The 20,208-nt window shown below is 57.6% G+C and overlaps 1 protein-coding gene across 11 annotated transcripts in view; it reads left to right on the top strand.

Moving 5' to 3' along the window:
* Positions 1-20,208, top strand: part of NOL4L (nucleolar protein 4 like) — a 130,848-nt gene that overhangs the window by 88,781 nt on the left and 21,859 nt on the right. For 8 of the 11 annotated variants that reach the window (XR_013365150.1, XM_077872693.1, XM_077872699.1 and 5 more), the window contains one exon: positions 13,907-14,048. Coding sequence is in view for 10 of the 11 variants with exons in the window: in XM_077872693.1 (XP_077728819.1) it covers positions 13,907-14,048 (142 nt within the window). In the remaining variant the exon portion in view is untranslated. Of the gene's footprint in view, positions 1-5,560; positions 5,710-12,732; positions 12,756-13,035; positions 13,777-13,906; positions 14,049-20,208 lie in introns of those variants that run through there. The other 3 variants (XM_077872703.1, XM_077872702.1, XM_077872700.1) reach the window with 3 other exon arrangements.

Below are 20,208 nucleotides of genomic sequence, written 5' to 3'. Positions count from 1 at the left end.
AGGTAAATTACAGACTAAATACAGATTTGGGGTACCTGGCTGGCTCAGTCAGTAGAGCACATGACTCTTGATCTCAGGATCCTGAGTTCAAGCCCCGCATTGGGCATAGGGCTTACTTAAAAAGAGAGAGAGGGCAGCCCCGGTGGCTCAGCGGTTTAGCGCTGCCTGTAGCCCAGGGCGTGATCCTGGAGACCCTGGATCGAGTCCCACATCAGGCTCTCTGTAAGATGCCTGCTTCTCCCTCTGCCTGTGTCTCTGCCTCTCTCTCTCTCTGTCTCTATGAATAAATAAATAAATTAAAAAAAAAAAAGAGATTTAAGTACAATGAAGGTATAAATGCTCTACAAGAAAATATGGGCAAATTATTTTTATAATCTTTGAGTGGAATAAAACCTTTGTTTTGACCTGAAACCCTTCAGCCCTAACAACAACAACAAAAAAAATTGAAGGTATAAAAATGTAAAATTTCCATATGGCAAAAAAACCCATCATAAATAAAATAAAAATTAGACACAAAAGTCTTTTTTGTTGAAAAAAAATTTGCAAAATATATGACAAAAGATTAAATTTCCTTCACACACACACACAAAAAAAGAGACCGCCAACTCAAGGAAATGGGCAAAGAATATGAACAGGTTGTTCTAACAAATGCAAGTGACCAATACATGCACAATACACATAACTATAATGCTCACACTCCCACATGAAGAGAGGCAGAGGAAAATAAGAGATACCAATTTGCACCTCTTAGATTGGCAAAGACAGAAGAAATTGCTAATACTAGGCATTGGTGAGCCTGTCATAAAACGGGAACTGCCCCACATTGCTGGTGGCTGAGTAAAGTGGTACAGGACTTGTGGAGGGGGATGGCCATCACTGTGAAAATCCAGAATCCTGATGATGATGATAAAAGTTGCCATTTACCAAGTACTCCCCCAGGGGAAGAGATCAAACTGCATTTTATGACCTGACCTCAGAAGTCATACACTCTCATTTCCACAATACATCATTGCTTCCACAGCCCTATTTATTCATCATGACAGGGGACTAGGGTGGGTACCAGGAGGTGGGGATCACATGGAGACATCTTAGAGGCTGGCTGCCACAGTGTCCAATTTCAAAGGAGAACTTTTAAATGTTTTTGGAGAGAGAGCAAGAGTGTGCACGCCCAAGCAGAGCGGCTGGGTGGGAAGGGCAGAGGGAGAGAGAATTTCAAGCTGACTCCATGCTCAGAGCAGAGCCTGATGTAGGGCTGGATCTCACCACCTGAGATCATGACCTGAACCAAAATCAAGAGTTGGATGCTCAACCCACTGAGCCACCCAGGCGCTCCTCAAAGGAGAACTTTCGATGTTAAATACTACATTAAGTACACTATCTTATTATCCACTTTGGAGATCAGGAAACTGAGGCTTTGAGAGATTTAAGTGTGGTGCCTGAGATCACTTGTCTAGTGTCAGAGTCAGAATTTGAACCAGTCCCGTATGGCTGGACCCTATTCGACTTCCTCACTGGTCTCCCTGCTGCCACTCTCACTTCCTTATAATCTCATCCCCTCTGGTCTAAAAACATAATGCAGATTGCATCATTTCCTCACTGTTAGAATAAAATCCATACACCTTACAGTGGTGTATGTGGCCCTGCATGATTGTCCCTGAATACTCTCTCACCATTCCCCACCCCCACCCCAGCCCATCTTGCACTGTCCACACTGGTCACCTTTCTGTTCCTCAGACATGCCAAATCCCTTCCCACCTCAGGGCCTTGGCACCAGCTCTTCCCTCTGCCTGGAAGACTGAACCCTCAGGTCTTCACCCAGTTGTCACCTTCAGCCACCCTGGGGTCAGGGTAAACATTGTCTTATTCCTGAGCTGGGGGCCTTCCCTGACTACTCAGCCCAGAACTAATGCTTGTCTCCACCCTCAAGCCCTGTCTCTAGCACCCACTTCCTTCCTGAGCCTCTCTACCTCATCTCCATCTTACTCCTTGTTTCCAGGATCCAACCAAGATTTGAACTTTGCATTCAGTTGTTATTTCTTTTTAGTTTCAAGACTTGGAAAAGCCAAATTAATAACAATGACTCTTTTGGAGAGTCAGGACAGTTGTATTGTGGAGGGTCTCTCTGGATTTCTTGTCTGATCGTCTCTTCATGATCTGACACAGGTTAGGCATTTGGGGGGAGAACACAACATGGGTGGTTATTGCATCTCCTCCTGAGGTGGGCACATTATGTCAGGTGGCCCCATTTTGGGGGCTATTGAACTTGATCACATGGTTGGAGGGTATCTGCCAGTCTCTCCACTGCACAGGTACCTGTTCCCTTCTGCCATTAGGAACTTATAGGGGCCAATGGGTTTTTTAATGTTTTGAGATGCTTGAACAGAATCCCCTCTGATCAGACTAAGATCCGGGTATTCCTAATCATAACAAACCCCTGGCTCCTGAGGCCAGGTTCTCATTTGTGGAGTAGGCTCACTTCATACGGAAATCTGCCTGGAGAGGTTTGCTGCTTAAGACACTATAGAGCGAGTGCTCTGCCAGTTGTCCGTTTTCAAAAACACCCACTGTTTGCAAAGTCTGACGTGAAGGGGACATGAAGGCAGTACTGCCCCCTTAAGCATATGGGAGCAGCCTTCCCTGCCATGATCTCCCACCAGACTGGGGCCAAAGAAGGGACACATCACTGGGAGAATTAGTGATCAAGAAACTAGGTCATGCCATTCCTTGTTGGGACCCGTGCTATGGCCACTTTAAGGATGGAGGGAGTTGTCCAAAGGCACAAGGACACTGAAAGCACCCGGCACAAGGTTACTGAGGAGTGGCAGCTCCTGCAGGAATAAGGATCCGGGAGATTTCTGCGGGCTCCAGCACACAGGAAAACTCACCTAATTTCCATTGCTGCTCAAGGGCCAGGTTTCTCTAGGGCTCCCAACTGCTTTCTGTGGGTTGAGTGGGGCTGAGGCTGTTTTATCTCAGGGATGGTAAATGAGTTCACATTTCATGCCTAGAGAAAATCACTGTTCTGCTCTCCTGGGCAGTACTGGCTCTCTTTTATTAGTCAGGGAAGAGCTGGGTTATCTGGGTTCAATTCCACCTTTGAACTGCAGTTGGATTTGGCTTTATATTTCAAGCCCAGATGTCCACCACTGCTGTGAGATAGTGACTCAGGCCAGGAGAAGTCAAAGGTCTCTAGAAATGTGGTGGGAAGAGATGGGAAATCCGGGGCCTGAATTATCTCCTTTTCAGAGTGAGGAAGGGCATTTCCCCATGTTGGAAACGCCCAAGTTTCCCTGGATGAACTTAAGAGTCCCGGCCTCTAATTAAAATTCTAAAAGTCATCGTTGGGCACCAGTACGTGTGGATGTGGACATGGGTGCTGCAGCCTCCAAACCATCCCCCACCACGAAGGATGAGAAGTAAAGATGTATTAGAGAAACCCGGAAGGGTGCCTTGGTTTGAAAACACATTCGATTTCACCGAGAAAAGGTGCTAATGAATAACGTGCGTAGACCCTCTTTTAAAAAGACAGCGTAAGTTCTATATGGACTGAAAAACCTTTTGAGTGCGTGGAAGGAGGTCTGCTCTGCGTGCCTTTAATTTGATGTGTTGCCATCTTTTTATTTTCCTAATGGGCGAAGACTGAGCTCTCTGACCCTGTGGTGGTGCACTTCCAACTCACACCTGTAGAGGGAGCCTTGTCTACCTCGGATTGTTCACAATGCAAAGCTTTCAGTGAAAGAAAGAAAAAGGCTTTTAGAGAAAAAAAGTTGGAGGGTTAAAGGCAGTCTGTTTCAAAATTGCAAACAATCGAGATGGCTGTCTTGGCTTTTTTTTTTTTTTTCTTCTTTGCTGGTTCCACTGTGAATGAGTTGTAGCGTAAAGTCGGGAGAAATTGCCCTTCTTTTTCGGATGCGACTAGAGGGACCAGGAAGGAGGTGGGATCGTTGTTGGTATTTTTGTTTTGTTTTGTTTGACCATTTGCTCACAGAATTCCACGAGGGCAGCTCCTCCCCGCTGTTAGAGCCCAAGCTTTTTCTGAAGGCTGATCCGTTGTCGCGGAGGTGGTGAATCTGAGGAGGGGGGGCATCTGCCCTTGACCCGTCTTCTCCGTTGGGGTCTAACTGTGCTGTTTGGGGGCGAGCGAGTTGTGTTCTAGGCGGAGTCTGGGCTGGCTTGCAGGTCCGGGGTCCGCCACCCCCCACCCCGCGGCGCCCCGCGCGGTCTTCTGCACCCCGGGCGGACGAGGTCTGTGCGTGCGGAGGACGGCGGCCCCGAGCCGCATGGGTCTTCCCTCTCGCCGACGCTGGGGCTCCGCGGACCGCACGCACCCAGGTCTGGGATGGAGCAGCATTCTTGGTGTCATCCTATTACTTTACAACTGGAGCTCGCGCGCCGCGAGGAGCCGGTACCCCGTGGTCTAGAGGAGCACAATGACCGGCGGGCGGAGAGGGGGGTGGCGGGGAGGGCGCCGAGAGAGTCCGCGGCGAGCGCTCGCGATCGCTGAAATGTTTGGTCGGACAGGTGGACGCATCGCGGAGTCCCCGGCGCCCGCCGGGGCGGAGGACGGGGAGCGAGGGAGGGTGTAAACTAAGTGGTGGGCAAGAGACAAAGGAAGAGTGCAGAGAGGCGAGATGGTACGGAATGTGGGGAGGGGGAGGGGAACGGGGGGGCCGAGGGTGGGCAGCGCGCCGAGGGGCCCGAGCTTGAACTTGATCAAGGAAAGGGGGGCCCCGAGATGGGGGTGGGGGGGCGGCAGAGAGCTGGCCACGTGCCTGGCTTTCCCAGACCGGGGTCTCGCGGAGACCGCCCGGGGACCCAGCAGCCCCGCCCAGCGACGACCCGCGTCCCCGGGGAACCAGGAGACGCGAGGGGGTCCGGGGCTGCCCGAAGGCCCCAGGGCGCCGAGAGTTCCTAATGGTGACTGAGTCACTTTCTTTGGGCCAAGTCTCTTCTCTCCCGGCCAGAACGCGGAGAGCCCGCGGGCCGGGTGCCCCCCCAGCCCCCCCTCCCCCCAGCCCCGAAGACTGCGGCCTCCAGGAGCGAGGAGCGAGGAGCGAGGAGCGGGGAGCGAGGGGCGGGCCCAGACCCCACCGCCTCCTTTCCTGAGCTCAGCCCCGGGCAAGAATCTTCCTCCCAGCGCTTCCCCCTTAAGAGCGCTCTCCCCCCGGAGCGCACGGCGGCGCGTCCAGCGCGCCCTCATCCCTCCCCCACTACCTGGCCCGGCACCCCCTCCCTCTTCCCACCTCCTCTCCCCCTCCCGCCCCCCGGCCTCTCCCTCCTTTCTCCTCTCTCTGGGTGCCTCCTTTTCCTCCCTCTCCCCCTCCCCCCGTGCCCACTCCTCCCTCCACCTCCTCCTCCCGCTGCTCCTCCCACTCCCCCAGCGTGCGCCCTCCCTGCGCTCCCCTCCCCCCGGCCCCCGCCCCGTGCCCGGTCCCGCCCCCCCCCCCGCCTCCCCGTGCCCGGTGCCCCCCTCCCCCTTCCTCCTCCCGGCCGCGGCGCCGCCGCCGCTGCCGCCGCTCGCCTGGGCCCTCCCCCTGGCCACCCCCGCCCCCGGGCCGGGCAGTGACGCGCCGCGGCGGTGCCAGCCCCTCTCCCCGGGCGGCCGCGGCGGCGGCAGCAGCAGCAGCTGGAGCTGGAGGGCTGTCACCGCCGCCCGCCCCGCTCACTCGCCGAGCCCCACCGCCCGTCTCCGCCTCGCCTCCCGCCCAGGTACGGAGTCCGGCCCGGATCCCCGCGATCGGGCCGTTTCCGGGCCCCGGCCGCCGCCCCCCTCCTGCCGCCGGCCGTTGAGCTGCGGTTAGGGGGGTGGGGGGCCGGGGGTTCCGGGGAGGGGGACGCGGGGGAGCTTCCTGCGCCGGGGCTGGGGAGGGGGGCGCGGGGAAGCGGCTGCGCCCTGGGCGGAGTGGGCTGGGGCGGGGGGCGGGTGAGTGTAAGCGAGGGGGCTGCTGGCGGAGGAGGTGCGCTCTGGGGGCTGCAGGGTGCCCGCGAGGTGTGCGGGGCCGCGAGTGCGGGGGGCCGCGGGGCGCACCCCACTCCCGGGCCGCGCGCGCCGCCGGTCCTGGGGGGCGGTGATTGTGTGCGCCGCGCCGCGGTATTGTGCGGCGGCCACACGGCTTGCGGCGGGCTCGGCACCGCGTCCCGGGGAGGAAGGCGCTCGGCCGCGGCGGGGGGCGGGCTCGGGTGGCCGCCGCCGCCGCCGCCGCCGCCGCCGCGAGAGGGGAAGTGGACTGTGTTTGGGGATCTGAGCACGGGAAGCGTTGAGTGGCTGGGAGGGGCGCCGTGCCTGGGCGCGGGGAGTTGAGCCGAGGTTTGCAGAGTTGAGCCCACTTCGGCAGGCGCCTGCCCCTCCCCGGAGGGGACCGGGTGCCCTTGTCAGGTGTGGCGTCGGGGCGGAAGCGGGGGGCGTCGGCAGCCCGGGCGCGGGGGCCGCGGGCCGGAGGGAGGGCGCGCGTCCGGGTTAAGTTGGCTTCACACCTCGGCCGGCCGCTCTCGGCCCTCTCCACCTAGGCCTCCGGGGCCGCACACTTTCTCGCGGGGCAGGGTGGGGGTGTGCCGTCCACATTTTTTATTGCGGCTGCTCGAGTTCGGAAGTGACCTGCACCCCCACCACTCCCACCTGGAGGAGCATTCGCCGGAGTCCGGTCGCCCCTACGCCCCTACTGGGCCAGCTTCCTGGGGGAAGTTCTCCTTAAGCCTGGCTAATTAGCATTATTCCTGGAGAAAGGTTAAGGTTAGACCGTCCTTCTCCTTACCAGGAGGCCCACCCCCCTCTTCCCCATTCCCGTCTCCCTTCCCCCTCCCCAAGAGCACAAAAGCACAAAAAGAAAGTGTGAAGAGGCGCAGATCAATGGAGAAGCCACAAACCCATTAATTCAAATGGAACCTTTTTTCCCCCCTCTAAAACATTGATTTTTCTTTCTGTCTGCTCTGAGGGGAGATTAATAACCTCCTGATTTCACCTGAAATGGTGTTTGGACTCTGTGATTTCCTCCTCTTTCTGAGAAGGATTGTGGCTTGAAATAGATTCTCCCTTGAGATAAAGCCCTACTTATCCCAGAATCAGCTGGAAACCCCAGCCTGGGGCCCCCAGCCTACCAGGTGGGGCTCTCACGGCTCCTCTGGGGAGTACCATCTGTGTGACAGGAGTAGGGGTGCCAGCTTGACCCCCGCTTCTGGGATGTAGGTTAGTCTGGGGGAAAGACCCACATATGGCCCAGTCCCTGTGGTAGGTTAGTCCTTCCTTAGTAAATTACCCCTTCATTGGAAAACCATTAGGGCCCAAATGTGCCTTTAAATAATATCAAGCTCCTGTCTAATCCCAGTTCAAGCTGGGCTTGTTATAAGACAGCACCTCCTCCCACACCCACCCTACCACCGCTGGGCGACAGGACCCCATTCAGCAACTTCCCGCAGCAGAGCAGGAGCAGAGCACCCCAGAACTTTCCTTCCAGCTAAGGAGGCGGATGGGGGTGGGGGGACCGTCTATGGCCTCAGCCACCCTGAGCTCCTGTGGAGCTGGGCCACCCCACGGAGTTGCTCAAGAACTTTTTTGTCTCGTCTGGGTCCTTTTCTTGGAAGGAAACTCCCGCAGGGGATTAGCTCAGAGTGGTTCCTCTCTAGCCCTCCTTTTGGCTGGAAGAGCCCTGTCTGCTGCAGCTCATCTCTCCGGCCACCCTCTTAAAGAGACCCCTGTTAATGCCAGGGCCTGGGGTGTCAGTGAGGCCCTCGTGGTGAGGACTGCTGGGAAAACAGCCAGTTGCCTTTGCCTAGGAAACAAAAGCCCGTTTTACACTAGTAGGAAGGTGTTGAAAATGCTCCCTCCCCAGCGCTCAGGCGTTGGCGAAGGCAAGGACAACAGAGCATCCCCATATATATGTGTGCTTCTGACAGACCCCGTGTGTGTAGAGAGAACACCTAAAAGGTGGTAGGTGATTGGCTGTCTCAGCTCTCCTCACTTCACATTTCCCAGAAGGGCTTGTATGACTTATGGCTAGTGAGCAGAGGAGGTGTGTTAGCAGGAAGGAGCGGAATTGTGCGGGGAGTGTCCTTGGGTGGCCAGGTGGGCTTGGAGTGTAGCATGAAGCGGCTGCCTTGGGACCCCACAGCTCCCAGGTGCTGAGGCTCAGACCACCCTAAGATTTCATTTGTGCAATCCCTTCACTACAGGGATTTGAACCCTTGTTGCTTTAAATCCTGGGGGTTTTTTGTCTTCCATTAATAAGCCATCTGATGAGCTGAAGTGGTTAAGTTGGGGTCAAATGCGGTTCAGTACCTTCTTGGCATGCTTAGAAGGCTGTGTGTGTAGCGCTCGCTGACATGGAGACAAGGCGCAGAATTGCCTGTCCTGAAGAATTTCCAGGGCCTGGAAGGAGCCTGCAGGTGTTCCAGAAGGAGGTGCTCACTTTCAGTATCTTGCTTGCCTGCCTCCTTGGGGTAGAGCTAGTGCTGGGGCAACTGTCCCAACCTGGTGATCTTTCTGGCAAGAGCTTCAGCCTCTCATCAAACAGACCACAGGGGTGAGACAGAAGGGGTCTGTCTCCTGCCTGGCCCAGAACCACCTCTAGCACATCCCTGCCCTTCCCCACCCCCGCTTCTCTGAAACACACACCCAGGGCTCCTGGTCAGGGCTTATGGCTTACAATTGCACTAAATTCTCAGCAAATCCTCCTCCTTTTTTTTTTTTTTTTCTTCTCAAAGCAAGTGGTAGAGATAGAGTTACAGCTCAGAGGAAAGGCCTGGAAAATGTTGTGGGAGGCACGCCCCAGGATCCCTGTCCTGGAGGATGCAAATGGCTCAACTTCAGAGGCACCAGGAACCTAGTTCCCAAGAAATTGACCCCAGTTGTAAAATAATCAGGTTACTGATAGCACCTGCTCCTAGTTACCCGCCATGGATACAGGCGCGTTTCCACCATTTCCCCTCTGCTCTCCCATTTTCTCCTCCTCCTAGGCTGGGCAGTGGTTGGTGCTCGTTTGCCTGCAGAGGCGGAAGGGCCACGGAACCTGGGTGGAGAGAAACTGAACCTGCCCATGAATTTTGGACTGAAGATAAGAGCAGGGAGGGTTTAGTCGGTTCCTCTCCTTCTGTCCAGAGTCAGGGCTTCCAGCCTGGGGTGTGTCCCAGAGGTCAGCTAGGTGCTTGCCCACCCGCTCCCCATACATTCTTGAGTTCTCTCTTGGGGAAGGCAGTTGTCACTGTCCCCTGGAGACCCACAGTGGCTCAGGCCCTTTGGTGCTCAGTGATGGACTTTCAACAACAGGTGGCAAGTTTGTAGGCTTCCAGGTGTCTGAGAGCAGAGGTAAGAGGGGCAACCGTCTGGTCACTCATGTGGGGCCTGAGGAGAGAGGGCCCAGAAGTACTCTTTGTATATATACTCTTTGGTTTTCTAATGCAAAATCCGTTGAAGTGTGTTTACAGAAAGAGAGAAATTAGTAGAACAGATTCCCTTGCAAGCCCAGAAGGGAAAAGCCAGAGGTGCCTGACTCGTGAGCTCTGGGAGCCAGGGAGAGCACCCTAGGTCAGTGCACAGACCCTGCCACTCACAGACCCACGCCTCCTGCCTCCTGCCACTCCCTCCGGACTTGAGCTTGTTCCCAGCTCTGCACGGTCGCTGATGGGCTGGGAGCTGTGCATGCTGCTAATTGCCTGTGTAATTAGCCCGCTCCTGGAGCCCTGGCTCTGAGCAAGTGGGTGAAGTTTCAGTCTGTCCTCTGCCGATGGGGGCTGTGCTGTCGCACCGGGTCGCAGGGGCATCTGGGAAGGCTACTCTCCCCCAGACAACCCTGAAAGTAGAGTTGTGGCAGCCGTGTCAGTTTGACCAGGACTTACTCATTTGCTGTTTTTAAGTCAGGTTTATGGCACTGGATTCCTCATTTAAAAAAAAAAAAAAAGGCTGTAGCAGCAGTGTCAAAATGTTAAACAGAAGCACCGCCTTCCAAGCTAGGATCCGCCTTCCAAGGTAGGATCCGTGGAGCAGAGCCTGGGGGCATCCATGGGAAACGTGCGACGGGGTCCACAGCCCCTGTCTCTCGGCTCTTAGAGGCAGGTCAGAATTTTTCGCCGGTGTGTCTCCCTAGATAACAAGGTCCTAGGAGAGAAGAGCTTGTAGTCATCTGCATCCCTAGAGCAATACGAGCACATAGTAGATGCTCAGTAAATGTGTGTCGCCTCATTGCAGAGAGCGCATGTGGGAGTGTGTGTAAATATAGCTTGTCTCCCGCCAGTTTCCTCTGGGTCTCCTCCTGAGACGCTCTGTCGTTCCAGAGTCTGGTTCTCCCAGTTGAAGGGAGGAGGTGCCGTGAGCCAGCTCCATGGTGTGGTGGCACTGTGATGTGGGCTCTGGGGGCAGACTGCCAGGGTTCAGAGCCCAGCTCTGCTACTTGCTGTGGTGCCCTTGGGCAGTTGGGGCAGGTCTCCGAGGGGCAGGTACCAGATCCTGAGATAGGCCTGACATGGGGGCCTGCCCTTTTTTTTTTTTTTTTTTAAGGCCATTGTGAGGAAATCTGAAACTGTTGCCCCGAAGCCCCCTATGTGCGGGCACTGGATGTTCTTCATTATCGGGTGATTGCAAAGTCAATGTGAAATGTAGCTCGCCTCTTCCTAATTAGACTTGTCGGGGCAGGGAAGGGCGGAGGGGGTCATTTTGGTGGACAGTTAAGCGATCTGAGTCAGAGAAACCCTAGGCTCTGTGTGGGGTGGCTGGCAGCCGCAGCAGGGAGACATTGCAGGGCGGCTCGCTGCCACCGGCCTGCCAGCCAGGATCCAGGTCTCATTGGTCGCTATTCAAGAACTGTGTGCAGTGGGACCTAGTGCTTAATTGTCAGACTTGGGCCACATCCTCATTAAACACCGGTGTCCTGCCAGGCACTCAAGCCAGCTTGCGGTGTCTCACGGGCCTCATGGGGGGTCCAGGAAACCTCCGGCCTCTTCCCCACCATCGGAAGGACTTGCAATTTTCCAGGGAAAGATGGGGTGCAGTCCCCCAGTTCATTGACATGGCCCAGCTGAGGGGTTTGTGCCTAACTGCAGGGGCTCCTGATAGAGGCCGGCCGGCAGCTGGTAGAGCTGGAGCCGGTGGGCGAGACGGTTGGAACTCGGGTTGTGGAGTGCCACGGTAGGGTGGCTATTCCCGGTGAGGGGCAGCCCGACTCGGCAGGCAGGCAGGACAGTGTGTCTGGGCCCTGAGGATCCTACGCCTCTGGCGCCGATTGTAAGCTCGTGACCTTGGACAAACACCTCAACCCCTCAGAGCCTCAGTTTCTCTTCCATGGAGTGGGGCTGGTAACTCGCCCTAGCTGGTGGGCCTGTGGGGAAGATGAAATGAGAGGAGCCGAGAGGAGCTTTTGGCACTAATGGACTTTGGCGGTCATTAGTGTTTGCAGCTTGGTGGAGTGAGGGCAGAGGGTGGGCACCTTGAGTGCTGCACCCAGCGGTGCCATCTTCTCCTTGCTCCTCGGTGAGAACCCCGTGTGTCCAGTGGGGCAGTCCATCAGCCTTTCTCCGGGCTGCAGACCGCCCCGCCCAGGGTTGTGTGGGCCTCGACAGGGGACACTCTCATGTGGCTCTGCTGCCCCTGGCCTACCTCTCTGGCCACAGTGGCCTCGGCTGCTCCTCAGACCCACTGGCATATGCTGATGCCCGGAAGGCTCCCCGAGTAGCCGCCCCCCCCCCCCCGCCCCATGGCCACCTCCTTCACTTATTCCAGGCTTCCGCTCAGGTGTTTCCTAACGGTGAGGCCCTCCCTGGCCCCGGACAGACGCAGCCCTGCAGGCCCGGCTCTCCTGCTTACTCCACTGTGTTCTGGAGCCCTCCTCACCTGGTCGGTCTGTGTTTTTCTGCTAATTTTCTATCTCCTCCCCAGCGGGACAGTGAATGCCAGGAGGGCCGGGACTCGACTCTGTCTCACCCACTGCAGAATTTACCAACACCTAAGAAAGGTGCTTGGCACATAGTAGGTGTTTAGTAAATACAAGCTGTTGAATGGATGCAGGAAGCGCGCTGAGTAGGTGGTGCTTCCAGATGCTAATAGATTCACTCTGTTAAATCCCAAGCGTTTCAACAACACCCAGGAGCCAGGAGAGGGCCTCCCTGCCTCAGGTCAGACCCAGAGCACAGTGTGTCCTATGCAGCCAGGAAAGAGCAAGGGGCTTGAGCAAGGGTGCCCCCGTTCCTGGCTCCTGGAGCCTGGATGGTCTGTCGTTTCCAAGGGTCCCCTCTCCTCCCCGCCTCCCCTCCCACTCTTAGGTCCCATCCTGGAAGCACAGGGGAGAGTTTTGTTGTCCCTTTGTACAGAGGGAGACTTTTGAACATGTGTGTTCCTCCAGGTATGAGAACATAGTCTGAGTGAGTGTGAGTGAGTGTGTTTGCGCCCCAGGGAGACTGGGTGGATGTGCCTGTGTATAAGGAGCAGGGCAGCCTGTGGGAGGGAGGCAGAGTGTGAGCATGAGGGTGGAGGGGTGGGGGGGAGGGGGAGAGGGCACAAGAGGACACCTGGTCTCTGACCCTTGAGGCTCGGGGTTGGCCTCCTGGGGACCCCAGAGCTGGGCAGAGCTGGCGTGGTGGCCCAGCTCCATGGTCCAGATCCAGCCGCAGAGGGTACACACTCGCTGCACAGAAGCTGTAAATTCCAGGAAACTCCCTGCCAGCCCAGCGTGGTGGGGGAGGGGTGGAGGAGAATCCACACTGGTTCCCTAGCACTTGGAGAACAGATGTGTCTGCCTCAGGGACAGCCTCCGAAGAAAGTTCTTCGAACCAAAGTGTGTTTGCTCAGTATAAAAGAGTCGTCTGTGAGGGGGCCCTGGAGGGGAGGCTTTTTGGAGGGAGGGAGTTGTGGGGGGGGGTTCCGCCAGAGGTCCTTACTGGGAGCCCACAGATGCCATTGTATCTTGCTAGAGGGGAGAGGGGAGAGGGGAGGGGGCAAAGCCAGCCCCGGGGTGTGGGAGCTGCTGGGTCATCTTTCTTGCATTTTACAGCCAGCTCCCAAACACAGTTGCTTGCAGCTCCTGAAAGAGGCCGGGCCAAGTAGGAGGTGGGGTCCCTTCCCGCTGCCCCCGAGGGCTGGATTGAAGGGGCCCCGCCCTGGGGGTTCCCAGATGACTGGCTAGGGGCTCCCTGAAGCCAGCCAGGGGAGAGGAGGCAGGCGTGGTCCTCTCCGGCAGGCCCTCGGCTGTTTGGAAGGCCCTGGCGGGCCCCCCAGGCCCTTGAGCCAAACCCCCTTCGCGGTCTGATTCGAACCCTCCTCGCCTGCCCCACCCCCTTCCTTCTCTGCACTTCTGGGGCTGGCCTTTTCAGCCCTGGAAGCTGCCCAAGAGCATATCTTTGAAGCACAGCAAAGGTTAGGAAGGAGGAAGACAGAAATGTCCTCTGAGCTGGGGGAGTGGGAGAAAGGAATTCCATGCATGCTCCACAGGAGCCCGAGTTGGGGCGGCACGCTTTGTGGGGGCCAGGCTTTGTGGGGGCCGTCAGGCCAGCCTCAGCAGCGCTGCTAGGTCTCGCTCCCCACTTCTGGCCAACAGAGAGGGCCCCCATGTACAGTGAGCTCCCTTACCAGGGCTGTGGGCCGGGAGTGGGGAGTGGGGCCCTTGTTTACGGCGCTTGTCTCAACCTTGGTCACAAGGGTCAGAGCCAGGCCCTGCTATCCGCCCTGACAGGATGCAAGACCTCATAATTGTCTTCAATTACAGACCACACCGGCCCTCAGCCCTGGCTTCCGACAGGAACCAGAGCCCGAGCCACTTCCATGGGGCACAAGGAGAGCAACCTAGCCCCTGCTGCAAGGTGTGGGGGCTCCCTGTGGCCTCCAGGCACGACCTGAGGCACACGGGCCCTGGGGCTCCCCAGCGATGCCGCTTTGGGGCCACAGAGAGCCTGTCCCTGCTGAACCCCCTCCTTCTTTGTCTCCGACCAGGATGAGACTTCTGTGAGCAGTGAAGATTTTGATATGAACGACTCCACATGGATGTCAGCTGACCCACACCTGGCCTCCAGCCTGAGTCCCAGCCAAGACGAGAGGATGCGGAGCCCTCAGAACCTCCACAGCCAAGAGGACGGTGAGTGTCCTGTGGTGGCCAGCGGGGGAGGGACGGGGACTCTAGGGGTGGCCCCGGCCCCTGGCTCCAGGGAGAAGACATCCTCCTGAAGGTAAATGGATAGAGCTCTCGGGGGCTGGCAGCCTGATGGGGTGTCGTGTCTGTCCATTTGCCCTGATGCTTGCGAAGTTACCATAGTTCAGGTCAGGTCTGGGCTATGTGGAGGTCTGGATGTGGAACAATCCAGCTGCCCAACGCTGGAAGCAAGAGTCGGGCTTCTGTAGCTCCACATGAGGCTGTAGGACAGGGTCCCTGCCTGTCACCTGTGAAACAGCAGGCAGTGCACTTGTCCCCTGTGTGTCCCTAGCCTCTTAGGATGAGAAGTACCCTGGCCCCCCACCGCCCTCTTGGACCAGCCAGGCAGCCTCCTCTGGCCTCCCTCACAACAGATGCTTTCTTCTGGGGATGGGAGAGTCAGAGTCAGAAGTCGGACCCCAGGGGGTCCACTGGGTAGCCTGTGTGCAGCCCTCAGGGGGCCGGGGCCTATGTCCGGCACACGAGTGGTTGCGGGTGTGGGGCGGCCCCAGGGTCACTGGCTCTGGGGGGCTCAGTCTGGCTTCCGGGGGAGGTGACGACTTGGAGTAGGAGTAGGGGCCGAGCCTCAGAGATCTGGGGTGTAGAGCCTGCAATTAGGAGGGGTCAAAGGTCGGGGCCTGGAATGCGGGGAAGTGCCTGGTTAAAAAGGGGTGTAATGTTAACTCTGTGAAACGGGTTAGCCTTGCAGAGTAAATAAGGGGTAGGAGCTTGCAGTTTGGGTCAAAGTTCGTCTCCATGGCAGAACCCGAGCTTGCCTCCCCCGACTGCCCTCACAGGCCTGAATCCGGCTTTGTCTGGGAGGAGACCCAGCCTGTAGGCAGCTGGAGATGCTGGGCCAGGGGCTGGGGTGCCCAGAGGGTGGTTTTGCCAGGACCAGTGTACAAGGCTGCCGGGAAAGAAGACTTTTGTGCCCTGACACCTTGTGAGGTCAGCACGACCCCCTCGGGCTGTGAGCCTCCCCAGCAGAGCTTCCCAGGCCAGTAGCACCTCCCGGGATTCCCACGGGGCAGGGGCAGTCACATGCTGCCAGGGGCTCTGGGGCTGGGACGTGCCCAGCAGCTGACCTCCCTCCGCATCCAAGCTGATCGAAGGCCACACCCAAAGGCCACACCAAGGGCCAAGCCAGGGAAGCTCAGCCAAGGGCGTAGGATTATACCTTCCCAAGAAAGATCCAGAACATTTTTTTAAAAACCTGAGTAGTTAGGGCTGAATGGAGGCCGTATTTCCTCAATTTATTCCTGACAAAGTCTTATGTTATTGTTGCTTAAAACCACCCTTTGGGAGTTTGATCTCTGTTGGAGACATTTCCTAAGGAGATTCAGTGCTTTGTGGAGGGTAGGGGGTTGTTTCTGTGAGGGTCACGGCTTCCTCAGCATCGGTTGCCCTGCTGCCTGGGGCTTGGTTGATCATGAAGATGAAGTGGAAAGAAGCAGAGACTGGTAAGGTTAGTACATCCTGCAGCCCGGTCCCCTGGAGGCTTCCTAGGGGAGCCTGCTTGGGGGTGATCATGCCTGTCCCCCTGCCCCTCGTGCCGCCCCAGGCCCCCCTGGTTGTGCGTCCTGGGGCTGAGGCAGGCTAGCCTGCTGACACTACCAGGGTGTTCATGAGGGCGGGCAGCCAGAGCTGGAGACAGGGAGGATGGTGTTGACCGTGATACTGTCAATTTAATTATTTAATCAGATGCTGTGTCTGGAGGCTGTGGGCTGGTGTGCTGGCCAGGGGCAAACCTAGACCCAGGGCAGGGGGTCACAGGCCTTGAGCAGGCCCTGCTGTCTGACCCTTCCGGTTCTAGATCTCTCAGTGACTACTGTGTTTCCCCAGAGCAGCAGGTTCCCATAGGATTTTGGCCGGGTCCAGACCTGGCCCATAGTCCTCACCCAGCCCTCCAGCCCCCACGGCGGCATGTCGCCAGCTCCCCTATCTGAAGGTGCTCACAGGGCAGACACAGGCTGAGATCCCGCTCCCACCAGTGAGGGGACTGCAGTGTCTTCTCATGTCCCCCATTGGTAACGAAGGGCTACGGTGGGGACAGGCCAAGCAGAGTCTCTGGTTGACCCTGTAACTCCGACCCGAATCTAGTCACAGCCCTCCATGGTGGCCTGCTGGGTGGTCTCTGGTTCCATTAGTCCTCCATGGAACTGGCAGATTGGAAAGATGAGGTCTAAAGCCCCCATTGTGAGTTCTGCAAGGCACAGACCATGTCAATCCTGCTCTCTGCTCTGTCCCCAGTGACTCCAGCTGTGTGCTTGGCACGTTACAGGGGCCTGCTGAATATTTGTTACTCGAATGAATAAAGAAACAAACATTTATCAAGACCCACCCCCGAGCACACCATCCACAGGGGATGTAGGTCCACCCTTTGTTGGGGACAAGTTGGGTTCTTTGTTCCTGAGGACCTCCCCAATGTGAGCATCCTTTAGCTAGAAAGTGTGAGGACTCCCAGGGCTGTGCCAGGGAGCATCCCACCCCTGCTGGCCAGTGATGCTGCCCAGAAGCATCTCAGGAAGCCAGGTATTTTGCACAGATTCACACCTGTTGGTGGATGTGTTGGAGCCTTCCTACTTCTCCATCCTCCTTCTTCCCACCTTCCTCCCCCTGCCCCCACTTTTCCAATTGTAACAAATGCAGATGAAGCCTGGCGGTCAGGACAGGTCCCAAGGCTGAGACCAGAAGTGAATTAGCTTTTTACCCCTGGGAGCTTGTCTCTGAGGTTTACCAGGAGTGGAGGTGTCCTTCCCCCCCCCCACCAAGTCCACCACTGCCTGCAAGCATTCACCTCACAGATTTCTTTTCTGGGTGCTCTTCCTGGCTCCCTGGAATCACAGCAGCAGACGTCAGACTGGGGGGCACCAGCACTCCATGCTTCCTCACTGGGGCTGTAGACTTCAGAAGACATGGGAGATGAAGAAAAGAGTTTGGGTGATCCAACCAGACTCCAGAGGTGGTGCCAAGGCTGCCCTCCTCTTTCTGCCTTGGCAGGTGTTGGCTGTGTGTGAAGCTCCCCCAGAAGATGGGCAGGGGCGCCTGGGAGCCAGAGGAGCCTCCCCTCACACTCTCGGAGCCCTGGCTGCTTGGGGCCAGGGTGATCCAGGCTGTTCCTGCTGCTGCCCCTTGCTATGCATGGCCAGATCTTTTGCAGACCCACTGCTAAGCCCTAGCTGAGGCTTTGGGCTTTGAGTCTTAAATGGAGCTCTGTGCACATCATTGGTGCCTAGAAAAACACTTGGCCCAGGGACTGCCTTCTAGGGGTAGATAGAAGATGCCTGGGAGAAGCCAACAGTTGAGACTTTGTCCAGAGACGCTGTAGTCTAGCACTGACTTGGGACCAAATAGTATGTCAGCCTGTAATTATGCCCGGTCAGTGGGATGGTCTGTGTGATGTCCACCTCACCCCCAGATAGCATCAGCTCTCTGAAAGCGAGGACCCCAGTGCCTGGCACAGAGCAGGTGGGGGAAAATGTCCATCAAATGAGTGAATGAATCCGAAGGTGCACGAGCGCACACACACGGGCAAGGTGAGCCCGCAGGTGTCCCGACCTTCATGTGCAGGGCTGGGCCAGGGCCGGCTGAGCCGGGGAGCCACGCAAGGGCCCACTCCTTGATTTCCCCCCCGATGTGCTCCACCGGCCTCTTGCTCTGCGCCTTCCTGAACGGAAAATGTGAGGCCTGGCCTCCAGAAGGGATGCGAGGGGGTGGGGAGCGGACATTACTCACGTCCCCGGCAGACAGGAAGCCCGCGCCAGGGGCAGCAGAGGGTCCCGCTTCCCTCTTCCTGCGCTGTCGTCTTCCTGCGGGGCTGCGGGGGTGGAGATCACCGGGCAGGGGCCCTGGACTATCCCAGGGCCTTTCTGGGCCTCTCATTTGTGCCTCTGAGATGAGCCCACTCTTCCAGGCCTGGGACCCACCTGACCGCCGCCCCCCCTCCAGTGAAGTAGTGCCCTCACTTCCTGCCTGCTGCCTGCTGCGGATGGGATGGTCGGATGGGATGGTCGGATGGGATGGTCGGATGGTCCAGGGGTTTGGAGCCTCCCCTCGGACGCCCATTACCCAAGGCATGCAGGGGCTCTTCATGGGTTTTGTCCTGTGAGTGTTGGGCCCTGTCATGGTAAGCAAGGTTGATAAGCCCCGTTCCTGCCTCTGAGGAATCAGGCACGAGAACATGGGGCCTCTGTGGGCTATAAGCCCCCTGGGGGCAGGCATGCCTCCTCTGTTTCCTCTTGTTTCACAAGTATTATGTTGGTTGTAAGAAACTTAGAAAAAAATGGAGCAAAAAAAACCAAATTACCAATGTTTGGGGCATATTTTTCTTAGTCTTTTCTGTGTATATAATAAAAGTCTTTGTTTTCTCAAAAAAAAAAAAGGGGGGCAGAGGGGTTGTGTAGTGTTGCAGCTACCCTTTTTATTCCTAATGTCATTTGCTTCTGTCAGTGATGTGGCAATTTTTAAAGATTGTCCAGTCATCCCAGTGACTGGAATCCCCGTTCCCGAGCCTGCCGTGCACTTGGAGCTATGACCGTGCCTTTCCTACAGGGAAGGGCAGGCCGGCTCCTGGGGGGAAGTGACCTGCCCAGACCACAAGTGACCACCGGGGTCTGGTTCTCTCTGGCTCTGGAGCCAGCTTTTGGGCCATTCGAGGGAAGGACACTGCATCCCTCTTACACATAATTACAGACCATGCTGCAGGTAGCATCTGTAGGGCCGAGGCCTGTACAGCCTGAGTGTCCTCTTCTGAGCTGTCCCCTCCCCACCACCCCGGGTCCGACCACGGAGTAGGTTCGCACAGACAGCCTTGGCCTTGGAGCGGCTAGTGCCGGAGAGGCTGGGAGAGGCTGGGAGCAGGCCCGGTCTGGTGTGGTGATGGAGGGAGGTAGAGGGGGCCTGAGGCCTGCCTGGGAGGCTCAGGTAGCGCGTCAGGTGGGGGCTGGGCAGGGAGAAGATGCTGAAAGGGCGGGCTGGGGATTTCCTGGGGCACGTGTCTCCAGAAGCTCCCTAGGACTCCAGGCTGCAAGCAGGAGAGAGGGGGCGGAGAGGGCTGCAGCCAGGAGGATGGAGAGACGTGGGGCCGCCTCTGTGGGCTGGGGCTCGGCTGGACAGGGCTCCCTGCAGGCAGGCCCCCCTGCAGGCTGGCCCTTGGCTCTGCCGCGGGTCTCCCGAGCTGGTTCTGGTCTCCCTGCAAGGTGGATGCAGTCGTTTGCTCTGAATTCCTGGCTTCTGCCTAACGCAGCCTGGGTGACTGTGACCATTAACCCTGGCTCTTGGTGAGAAGCCCAAGGCTTCCTGCCTGCCGGCTGCTGTGGCCTTGAGTAGGGCCCTCCACAGCCCAGAAATGCAGCCTGGGTGGCAGGGGCCGTCCCTCCTGATCTCACAGGCCTGGGCCCCTCCCCAGGTGCCTCCCCCTGTCCCTGCAGTGGGCAGGCCAGAGCCACACTGCCCTACCTCAGCTCGCTCCTTCCTCCTTGCTGTGGGGCCTGGGGCAGGTGGCTCCCCTCAGCGGACAGCGGGATGAGGCGGGATGAGGCGGTGATGGCACTCAGCACACGCCTGGGACGGGAGGCCGGACGAATGGTGATGGGGCCATTTCCTCATTGGGGGCCAGCCTGGTGCAGGGAGACCTGTGCTGGAGGACCGGGCTCCAGGGCCCACTGCCAGTTGGCACATGCAGGCGACAGCTTCTCCTCTTCACTGCTCCCAGTTCTCCAGACACTCGTTGGTCCCCCACTTGGGCCCATCCTGTCTCTTTATCTGCTCAGGTCCCTCTGGCTCCCCTCTGCCCCGTGACCCCTGTGTGGTCCTGACCACAGTTTCCTTACAACATCACACCTGTGTCCCTGGCCCCTGCTCACCACCCCTCCACCCCATCTTGCTTCTTTGGAGAGCACTGGAATGGGAGGGCGGACACTCATAACTTGTCCTGGCATCTCCTGAATTTGTGTCCCGTACCCCGCCCACACATGCCGGGGACCCTGAGTCCTCCAGGACACTTCTTCAGGATCTGGCAAACTGTGTCCCAGGCTTCCACACGGGGCGGCAGCTAAGCTAAGTGAGTTTGTTCTGCTGGAGAACAAGGAGAAGGCTCCCGGGCAGC

This window comes from Canis aureus, chromosome 26, assembly GCF_053574225.1.
Source record: "Canis aureus isolate CA01 chromosome 26, VMU_Caureus_v.1.0, whole genome shotgun sequence".
In the NCBI taxonomy this organism is placed as follows: Eukaryota; Metazoa; Chordata; class Mammalia; order Carnivora; family Canidae; genus Canis; species Canis aureus.
The sequence above is the reverse complement of the archived record's forward strand: the minus strand, read 5'-3'. Positions and strand labels throughout refer to the sequence as shown.